At 38.4% G+C, this 11,571-nt stretch overlaps 1 protein-coding gene across 6 annotated transcripts in view; it reads right to left on the bottom strand.

Moving 5' to 3' along the window:
* The window catches only part of Yes1 (YES proto-oncogene 1, Src family tyrosine kinase), a 59,039-nt gene that overhangs the window by 19,513 nt on the left and 27,955 nt on the right, over window positions 1-11,571 (bottom strand). For all 6 annotated transcript variants that reach the window (XM_008826949.3, XM_029560554.1, XM_008826950.3 and 3 more), the window contains 4 exons: window positions 7,911-8,010; window positions 4,598-4,696; window positions 3,419-3,522; window positions 3,184-3,333 (listed from right to left, as the gene is read on the bottom strand). In XM_008826949.3, coding sequence (XP_008825171.1) covers window positions 3,184-3,333; window positions 3,419-3,522; window positions 4,598-4,696; window positions 7,911-8,010 — 453 coding nt within the window. The remainder of the gene's footprint in view (window positions 1-3,183; window positions 3,334-3,418; window positions 3,523-4,597; window positions 4,697-7,910; window positions 8,011-11,571) is intronic.

Below are 11,571 nucleotides of genomic sequence, written 5' to 3'. Positions count from 1 at the left end.
CAGAGGGACTTAAAGGACAGTTTTTGCCCCTTGCCCTCCAAGGTCGACTTAAGTTCCAGGGGATTATGGAACAGCTCTCAAAATGTCCTGTTAACTGTCCTGAGTCACCTGTCCTCTCATTCAGGGAGGCCATGGAGACCCCACCAGATGGACTTGAACCAGTGTCTAGTCTACAAAGAGAAGGGTCAACGCAGAGGAAACATCTCATCCATGCTTCCAAGAGAAACCAGACATGGTTGAGCAGGACCTTTGACATATCTTCACATAGATGGAACTGGTAAAAGAAAGGAGCCAGGGGCTCCTCCCAAGCCCGTGTGACCCCTGAGGAACAGATTCTCAAATGACCTTAAGTGTAAAGATAAATTGATTCATTTGGGCCAACTATATGGTCTTAAACACCCAAAAGGAAAGTATAATCAAAGAGTAAAGTCATCAGTATATTTTTTTAAGAGTTCAAGGGATTACACTTCCCAGACATTAGGCTTAAGTCCATATAAAAAATTATTTAGATAATTATTTCTCATTGATGATTTTGTTCCTAATCAGAAAGTGCTGTTCAGATGTAAGACTTCAAATCTTTGTCTGCAATACTGTAGTGCCCACCTGTAGCTAAGGGAGATGACCAGTTATTGTTCTAAAATGATGGTTAAATTTGTTTTCTCCCCCTATCTAGAAGCTTTTGAGAGGGAATTGACACTGATTCTTACCACTCCAATACCTATCAAAATATCTGAAAGCAAATCCTGAATCCCTCACTCTTGAGTCTAGCCTTGGCAGACAAAAGAAAAATGAGGAGGAACCCAACAGAGGGATGCTTTTGGAAGCTCTTGTCAAGAAATCCCAATGGACTCTGATAGGAACATTTGAAATTTGCCCTGTTCTGACTTTTTTCTGGTTCTCTGTCTAGAACTTGTAATGCTAACTATTCTTGCCTTTACTTCTCCTTCACATCTCCTACTCACCAGTCAAGGACTTTCTTTCCCCCCTACAGATAAGAGTTATGCAATTTGGGAGTCTTTTAGATAGACCCACTGAAGGGGTACCCCAATTGCTCACCCTGTATCTCTCTATTCAGCATGGAAGAAACCAGAGTGGTCTGTGTCTCGATTCCCTTTCAGCAACTTGGGTAACCTCTTCAGCGGATGGTGTGATAAGAATAGGAGGTAGGAACTGGCTAGGCAGTTAGGGTAAAAAAAGACACCAAAGAAAAGTAGCCAGTTTCTCATCTAAAAGTCAAAATGTCCTTGGCCTCTTAGCAACATACTCTGTTCCAAAGGGCCAAAAATGTCGACAAAGTATTTGCAAGCTCTTATCTAATCTGTAAAAGATTTTAGGGTTACCTCTTCAGAAGGGTAATGTTAAAGTAGCAAAAAGCCGAGAGAGAGAGAGAGAGAGAGAGAGAGAGAGAGAGAGAGAGAGAAAGAGAGAACACGAAGTTGTTAGAAAAAGTCATGGGGAAATATGGGAGGTGTTAGAGGGGAGAGAGTGGGCATGGATTTGATCAAAACACCTTATATGCATGTATGAAATTCTCAATAAAGTTTTTTTTTTTAAAGTTAAAAATATATAAATAAGCCAGGCATAGTGGGGCATGCCTTTAATCCCTGCACTTGGGAGGCAGAAGCAGGTGGATCTCTGTGAGTTTGAGGCCAGCCTGGTCTACATAGCGAGTTCCTGGTCAGCTAGGGCTACAGGGAGATGCTGTCTCAAAAAGACCAAAAAATAAATAAAAAAATAAAATAAATAAATAAAATTTTTCTTAATTGTAAAAAAGATACTACAAATCAAGGGGAGAAGCTGACTTAAGGAGATTGACTTTGAAATAAAGGCCTGATTTGTACATCCTGCTTATATGATACTTCTAATTGTAAGAGACTCTTTTCCTCCCATTCTCATCAATCAACCACACAAGCTCCCATTCTAACAAGGACAATTACCAGCAGTATCACTGCCTGGCAACCTATTTAATCAACACCAAATTTGCTGATTGACGTGATATTCTCAGTTTGCAGCTAGCAGTCAATCAAAGAGAAATTACCATGGAAACTTCCCTTCTTCTAGTACTAATTATTTAAAGACTTTCAGATGTATTTACTTATCAAATGGGGAATGAAAAATTCTGAGACACAGGACTCCAAAAAGAATACTTTTCAAAGGTCCTTGAAGGATGATGTCTACATAGTTGCTATAGGGTGATTTTCTAGGATAAGCCAAAAAGCAGCTTCAGACTGAATTTTGTGAGATTTATACTTTAGGAAGTCATAAAAGATTCAGCTCCTTCAGGAAAGAATCAAAGAGGGCATCTGAAGTACCTTTTGACTGAATTATTTTTCTTTTGCTAGAGCTGGGGGTTGAACCTCGGTCCATGTAGGTCCATGTAGGTAAGCACTTTACCACTGAGCTACTACCCCAGCTCTAAGACAGCTTTTTAATATTGTGGTTAGCTTTTTTAAATTTAATATACATAAATAAAGTATCTTCTGTTTTGCTTTCTAATTTACTATCACAATCTATCTCGTCATTTATACATTATGAAAAGGAACTTATAAAAACACTATGCCAGAAAGGTATAATGATTCCAAAGATGGTCTAATTTTAGTACATTATCCAATAACCCAAGTCAGACACTATTATCTATTCCTTATTTTTTTTTTTGTCTTTTTGAGACAGGGTCTCCTTGTAGCCCCAGCTGTCCTGGAACTCACTATGTAGACCAGGCTGGCCTCAAACTCACAAAGATCCGCCTGCCTTTGCCTCCCAAGTGCTGGGATTAAAGGCGTGCGCCACCATGCCAGGCTCTACTCCTTATGTTTTAAGAGAGGGTCCTGCTGTGTGACCTGGGCCACACCTGATTATTGCTCCTTGTTTTAAAACTAGATGGCTCAACAGGTATAGGCACTTGCAGCCAAGTCTAGCAGCATGAGTTCAATTCACATGGTGGAAGGAGACTCGATTCCTGCAAGTTGTCCTCTGACTTCTATACGTGCACTATGGCATGGTACACCACGCACACATACACACAGATACCTGCACACATACAATAATAATATAAGACACTAGATATAAATTCTGTTGGGCAAGTACGTGTGTAAATACAAATAAGTGTATTAAAGCTTGAATAATGATTTGTTTATGTAAAATAGAAAATCAGGACATAATTCCTTTCTTGAAACATTCACGTACCTGTGTAGTGTTTCACCAATTTCTGTAGAGTGTCAAACTGAGCTCTGGTTGTGATATAATATCCACCATTGTCAAGTTTCCTAATTTTGTAGTGTTTCACATTGTCACCCCTTACTTCATCCCAATCACGAATAGAGAGGGAATAAGCACCTGGAGGGAAAATAAACACTTACTATAGCTTTCTCAAAACACTACCCAGAGATAATCTATAAATGTATTAATATAACATTTGTACCTTTAGTAGTTTCACTTTCTCTTACTAAGAATATACCTCGTTGATTCCCAGGATTCAGAAGTAATCTTTCGGCATCTTTTCGCCCCATTTTGCCAAAATACCATCTGGAAAAAAATGGTGTGTTTTTGTTGGAAAGGTGTAAGGGTCAGAAAAACTACATACATGTATCAGTAAAAAGCAACGGGACAGACAAGTACAATGACAAAGAATAGCATAGACATGGCTTACCACATCCTAAGATGAATTTATTAAAGAATACTACTGTTAGCACATTTCTCAGCCTTTTAGCTATAATCAAGTGTGAAAATATTACTGCTGGAATATGCTGGTAGTTTTCCACATTCTAACTACCCAAGATGTCTCCTGAACGCCCCTTGCCAACCACAGAAACAATAAACGAATACAGACAGACAGTAAATACAGAGTGAAAATCTGTCAGCGACAGGGAAATATTAAGATTAGAGTGAGAATGGCATGATTCTTCAGGAACAGTGAGATCACCTGTATTCAGTACAATGCAAGTAGATCACACCCAAATTATAGGGAACTCTAAATTTGTGTGGGCTTGATTTGATGAAGTTTAGTAACTAAAAATGACAGTCTCTGCTGTGGGAAAGTTCACAGAACTCTGGAGATGTTGCCAGCATTTGGAGGCAGAGGCAGGCGGATCTCTGAGTTCGAGGTCAGCCTAGTCTACAGAAAATTTCAAGTCAGCAGGGTTACAGGGAGACTCTGTCTTAAAAATAAAACAAAAAACAGCTTGGCATGGTTGGGCACATCTTTAATCCAAGCACTCAGGAGGCAAAGGCAGGTGGATCTTTGTGAGTTCAAGGCCAGCCTGCTCTACATAGCAAATGCCAGGCCAGCTGGGGCTACAGGGAGACCCTGTCCCAAAAAGACCAAAAATAAATAATAAATAAATAAAAAAACAAAGAGCAGAAAAATAAAGGACAGATACTAAACACAATGCAATATGATTAATGCAGATTCACTGATGGTGTTACTCTGAGCAGATACTTAACATTAATTATTGATTCTCAAATAACATCTATTAATATGATACATTAGCTGTATTAAGACTGGTATATAATTGTGTGTGTAAAGTTGCGGTTAAGTAGAATATGCATTAAAACATTTAAAAAATCAAAATAATTAATAAAATATGAAGTAATGTCATACTCTTCTGCCTGAATGGAATCTGCAGGCGCTACATAATTGCTAGGAATGTAACCATTCTTTCCTGTAGCAATCGATCTTGCTTCCCACCAGTCTCCTTCCCTGCAACAAATAAAACAACAAATCACCACAATGTAGACCATTATCTAAGGTAGAGTTTCTTGTTTCAAGCAAAGAGGAAGAATTATCTCCATTTTTATAAAAGACTGGTTTCAAGAATTAAGGGACTGAAGACTGAGCAAAAGCACAACTGCCCAAGTCTGTTACAAACCAACAACAACGAAAGTCCAACACATACCTGAATTCTACTTCATCTTTTTAACACTAATTCTTTCAATCAAAGACAATAAACTATACTGAATAAAGTAATTTGGGAGATAAATCTTTCAATTCATTACATTTAAATTGAATGTGTTTTAACAGCTTGAGATTCTGTGTATATTAATATCCCCTCATTTAAAGAGTAAACTTTAAGAGTTTTTAATACATTCAGTTGTACAGCCATAAGAATAATACATTTTTGAACATTTCATCACCCCTACAAGAAATGTTAGGACAGCAAGATGGCTCAGTAGATAAAGGCGCTTGCTAAGCAAACCTGACCATCTGAGTCTAATCCACAGAACGAATGTAAAAGTGGAAGGTGAGAATAAACTCCACTAAATTGTCTCTCTGGCTGCCACATGCCATGTCCACACACTCATCATACACACTGAAATAATAAAGTTAAAAAAAAATAAAAAGAGGCCTAATGCCCACCAGCAGTCACTCATGTTGCTTGCATTCCCCCGCCTAACCTCGCCTCTGTGTGGCTATATGCCTACTGTGGACATTTCATATAAATGGAACCATTTATGAGGTCTTCTAATGATTGGCTTCTTAGAATAATTCTCTTAAGGTTCATCTATGTTTTAGTATATGTCAACTGCTCATTTTTTTTCATTTTTTTTTTTTTTTGTTGCCGAATTCTTTCCTTCTTAACAGCCAAAACCTTAACAATGAGAAATAACATTAAAAAGCTGAATTTCTACAGCTGGCACAATGGCTCAGTGAGTAAAGGCACCAGCCACCAAACCTGATAATCTGAGTTCGATCCCTGGGCCCACATGGTGGAAAGAGAATCAGCTCCCATAAGTTGTCCTCTGACCTCCATACATGCACCATGGCACATACCTGAAACACGCACGCACGCACACACAGACACACACACATGCACACTGACCAAATCAAAGTTGCCGGGCATGGTGGCTCACGTCTTTAATCAATCCCAGAACTCTGGAGGCAGAGGCAGGCAGGATCCTCTGTGAGTTCAAGGCCAGCCTGGTCTACAGAGAGAGTTCCAGGCAGCTGGAGCTACAGGGAGACCCTATCTCAAAAAGAGCAAAAAAAAAAAAAAAAGTCCCTGGTAATTCAAGTATTTGCAAACCGATTCTTTGGTTAGTGTTGTCTTAGCTCATATTAAGTACTTTCAGATATATAAACAAAGAATTGTATTACAGAGCCTTGCTATATATATAGCCCTGGCTGCCTAGAACTTACTGCAGTCCTCCTGCTTCAGACTAAAACTTTGTTATTTGACTCTCTGAAAAGAGAGTCTGATTCATTCAAACTGAGTATTACTAAATATATGACTTCATAACAGGGAAGATGAGAAACAGTCCTTAACCTTGAGAAACTGAGTCTATAGAACAGGGTTTGGCAACCTTAATGGTTCTGACACTGTGGATTTGATAAGCCTTTGTCATGTGCATAGTAAGATTTTACCAGTGTATCTGGTGACAGTACGAACACTCTCACCCAGACTATGACAACAAAAATATCTCTAGACACTGCCAAATCCCTCCTGTGCACTTTTGTCCCAAGCTGAGAATCAGAGAATCACGCCTAAAAAAAAACGACATGCCAACTTAAGAACTATAATTTAAAATCTGATGGGAGCTATGACTGAGGTTTGTATAGAGTGTCAAGTAAACACCTAAGAGCAACGCTTAATACAGCAGGGTGTGGGAACTGAGCCAGCAGGCAAGGAAGAATGTAAAGGGAAGGCATTACTGAGAAAGACACAGGAATAACATTTTAGAGGACAAGTTTAAAGACCTAGCCAGAAAAGGAAAGAAATGAGGGCTGGTGGTATACCTTAGTGACAGAATACTGGCCTTGCATTGCTTGAGACTCCGGATTCTATCCCTGGCCTCAAACAAGCACCCTCCCTACCCCATCTCCCAAAAGAGAAAAAAATAAAAAAGTCACTCCAGAAAAAAATAGTATGTGTAAAGGCATGAAGAGGGTGTGAAGAAGGTGAGGAATTCCGGCAGACTCAGAAAACTGAAGTACTTCAGTATGGCCGAGTGGCATGAGAGGAGAAACAAGGATGGAGGGATATACGACTAGAAGCAAAGACCACTAAGTATATGCTCCGAGAAGTTACAAAGTGGTTGCCATGCCTGCTAATGAAATGAGATCTGTTGCACAACGGGCATCAATTTTTCTATGGCAGACCACTAAATGACAGAAAGTCTAAGAGTGACATAAGGAAAAAGCAACTTAATTTGGTTAAGTTTGAAAGTACAGGGGTTTCTTATCCAATTTTTCCCTTTTGTTTTTTCAAACAAATAAGGCTTTCAAGTCATCTGGTATTTATATAAATACAAAGTATCTTCCTACACATTTTTTAAAGGACATCTTTTTGGGTGTTTTAAAATATTTTATTTATTATTTTTATCTGTATGAGTGTATCACCTGCACTTGTATTAACTGGATCCGTGTCATGCAGAACCCAAGGAGGACAGAAGAGGGCATCAGATCCCCTGGAACTGGAGTTATAGCCAGTTAGTTGTTAGCTGCCATGTGGGTGTTGGGAATCGAACCCACATCCTCTGAAAGAAAAGCCAGCACTCTTAAATGTTGAGCCATCTCTCCAACCTTGGTTTTTCCTTTTTTTTTAAAAGACAGGGAATTGATATGTATCTAAGCTGGACTGAAACTCACTATGAAACCTAGGCTGGCCTCAAACTCAAGATCTTCCTGTCTCAGCCTCTCCAGTGTTAGGATTACAGGCATGTGCGGCCAAAGCCAGAACTTTTTGTCCTAAGATCGCTACTGTTTGTAAGTTAACCCCAGCACAGTATGATTAGTAATTTTTGCCTGTCACAGCAGTATTATATAATGTGTCTGAAGATGCCACATACATATCCAATCCAGGCGACAGAGACCCATGTGCTACCATTTTCACGTCTGTATCAACTCCATCAGTGATTCTAACATAGAAACCAGGTTTCTGTCAGTATTTGTCTTACAAAATATACACGACACTTACGTATTGTTAATTATCTGAAATCTTTCACCCTTCTTAAATGAAAGGTCTTCTGTAGTTCGAGCTTCATAATCATATAAGGCCACAAATATAGTAACACCACCTGACATAACAAAAAAAAGCCAAGGTAAATTACACTGCTGAATTAATAGAAGAGAAACAACTACTGCCAGCAAAGACACATCAGTTTTCTCCCTAGTTACTAGAAATTTTTGGAAGTTGGGGCTTTGAGGAGCTGTAATTTAATAGGATTTCTAAGTCTTCCTGTGAAATCACAGTAGTATATGACTATAAAACTCTACAGTCAGAAATAAATTAAAGTTGACTTCTAAAGCAAAATTTCTGGCTTCACCTGACAGCCACATTTCAAATCAATTCTTTAGAAGGGAAAACCACCACCAAGCACCATGGACTTCTGTCACTTATCTCCTCAGTTTCTTACTGGGTAAGAAAATGTGGGTGCCCACATAATGGGTACATGTGTCTGTCTATAATCATTAACAGTAATCATTAGGGTTTACTTAAGATTCATGCTATGCTTAAAAATGAAAATGTCATGTTTGTCTTAGAAGCTAAAGGTACAGCTAACATGAATTATACAGTATAAATTCCAAAATTACTGTCAGATTGAACAATGTATGAACATTCTTAAGAGACGAACACACTGAACAACCTATTATGTACAATCAGAATGATAGAGCAGAAATATATAATAAAAATGACACTTCAATGTTTAAAATCATTCAAAGCAGGCATTTTAGTTTTAAAAACTCATATTATCCTAAAAATGTATATATTTATCATGTATAACAAGAGGTTTTGAAATATGTATAAATTGTGAAATGGCTAAATCAAGTTAAATTAAATACATGTATTACATGTTTACCATTTTTTGTAGTGAGAAAACTTAAAATCCATTCTTATCAACTTTTAAGAACGCAATATATTATTATTATCATCACTAGGTTGTAAAATAGAACTCTTGAAAAAAAAAAATAGAACTCTTGAACTTGATCCTATCTGACCGAAATCTTGTTGTCTTTCTACTTATTCTGTGAAGGTTGGGAAGGAGGACTCAAACCCTTATCCTCATACATGCAAGGATAATAGCCCTTCTACCCCTGAGTTATACTTACAGGACCAATATATTTTTCTTAATTTTTATTATAATTTTGTGTGTGTGTGTGTGTGTGTGTGTGTGTGTGTGTGTGTGTGTGTGTGTAGACAGTGAAGGACAGAAGATAATTTGTGGGAGTTAGTTCTTGCCTTCCACCATGTGGGTCCCAGGGATCGAACACAGTCAGGCATGGCAGCAAGCACCTTTACCCACTGAGCCATCTCACTGTCCTATCAACAGATTCTTAACTCAAGTATGTATAAACTCTATCTAGAATAGTCCAGTCAACTTGCCAACAGTCAACAGTATTTTTAAAGAATGGGGTAGGGGGAGAGGCAGGAAGTAAAACTACAAAGACTGGTAAGTACAAATACTGTGAAATACAGAAAGCATTATAAATCCTGTCTATAAATACAAAGTAACAGAAAACTGATTTGTCTATTGGATATATTTACTTCAATGTCCAATAAGCATTTAAAATTTCTACAAATGAAGCTCTTGATTTGTGCTCCTCTAATCTGTATTTTCTCAAATCTACTCTCTAAGCAAAGGTACTACTGTGTTATCAGGTATTTAAGCCAAGTTACTACAAGCACTATTAGTCTTCCCTTTAAAATCATTTCCCCACTTTACATTTCTACTGCACCATCTCTCTGAATCTTGGGACTCAGAGCACTACCCTGCTAACCTGCACCTACTCAGCTCCACCATCCATTCTCTATCCAGCTGCTAGAGTGAGTTCTTCACTTTTTTAAAAAAGATGTATTTAAGCTAGGCATGGTGGCTCACGCCTTTAATCCAAGCACTTGGGAGGCAGAGGCAAATAGATCTCTGTGAGTTCAAGGCCAGCCTGGTCTACATAGTGAGTTCCAGGACAGCTGGGGCTATAGGAAGACTGTCTCAAAAAGAAAAAAGAAAAAAAAAATGTATTTTTATTTATGTATATATATGTGTGTGTAGGGGGGAGGGGGAGGGGGAGAGAGAGAGAGAGAGAGAGAGAGAGAGAGAGAGAGAGAGAGAGAGAGTTTATGCCATATGTATGCAGGTAGAAGAGGGCACTGGACCCCCTGGAGCTGTAGCTTTGGTGGTTGTAATCAATCCAACATGGATTCTTGGTTTTGTCTTCACAGTATTAAGCACTACTGATCATCCTGTTTAGTTGTTTAGTCACTTTATCATCCAGTATTATACGTAAACTCCATCAGGTTTAGAAGCTCTACCTGGTACACTGACATTCAGTTTTACAGTTAATATAAGGATATTCATAAATACAGTGTTTCACATAAACTGCTTTAAGTATCGGGAGTAGATCTGGGAGGAGTTAGGGAAAGGAGGGTGAATATGATAAAAAATACATTGTATGCATGCATGAAATTCTCAAAGAATAAAAATATTACATTTCTAAAAACTGCTTTAATTAAAGGAATATCTTCTGGCATCAACCTTTACTTTAGCCGTTTTGAATGACCACCTTTCCCGAAATAATTTCAAGGCTTTTGTTAATGTCTCGGAAACAGTATCAAGGTCATTGGTTATTGAAGCATTTACACTCGGGGGGCTGGAGTTAGGACTGTGATCCAATCTGTGATGTTCACACTGCCCAAATATTGTCTAATAGATCCAGTATATGAAAGTCCTCTGGCTACTGTTATTGGTCCAAAGACAAGCAGTCTGAAGAAGACAATCATGCAGTCCATGTGTGTAGAGGAGATTTCTCTTTTGCCTACAATGATTGTTATAAGAGTTATGTGTCACTTAATTTGTGGTTGGCAGTGTTCACATCTAAGAATAAAGTGGATGCACCAGGGGTTACAGGAGAGAGATGAAAGAAATCCCAGACCTTGCTGACACTGTGGGAACTCCCACATCAGGAATCCTGGAGCTCACTCTTTTCTAAGCCAGCTGTGCTTTGTTACTTCAAGGGAAAAGCATCCTGATATGGGACCCTTGATGAATGGAGCTCATTTTCTTTCCTTTTAAAAATCTCAAAAATCTCCTCTTCCATGAAAGATCATCACCTATTACTTCTTGCTGTACTCTGAAAGGATGTGGCAATGTAATAAATAGAGTTCTGGTACAGGGCACTAAGTCTGTGCCTCCTGCTTATCAACTGACTCTGGGGGAAAATCACCAACCATCTCAGAATCAGGATTTTCCTTTTTAAAATCAGTATCTGGTGCTTCTTTTGCTGAGAAAATTTATTTTCACTGATACCTCTTGGAACTTTGGATTTCCTACTTTTATAAGTCTGAGAAATTATCTAAAACTAATAGATACCATTAAAGAACTCCTTTTCTAGATTCCAAAAATTAAAAACAAAAAATCAGTATCTGGGTCTATCAGGTAGATCAGTCATTAAAGTCGCTTGTTGCCAATCCTGCTGACCTGAGCCCAATCCCCAGAACCCACATGGTGGAAGGAGAGAACCAACTCTTGCAAGTGGTCCTTTGACCTCCACATGAGCACCAGGATGTAATCTCCCCACACAAATAAATAAACAAATAAATGTAATAAAAATCAGTATCTGATAAACACTGTACTACTGTT

This window comes from Nannospalax galili, unplaced genomic scaffold (genome assembly GCF_000622305.1).
Source record: "Nannospalax galili isolate Female #2095 unplaced genomic scaffold, S.galili_v1.0 scaffold511, whole genome shotgun sequence".
NCBI classification, from domain to species: Eukaryota; Metazoa; Chordata; class Mammalia; order Rodentia; family Spalacidae; genus Nannospalax; species Nannospalax galili.
Note: the sequence above shows the minus strand (reverse complement) of the source record. Positions and strands in the feature narration are given on the sequence as shown.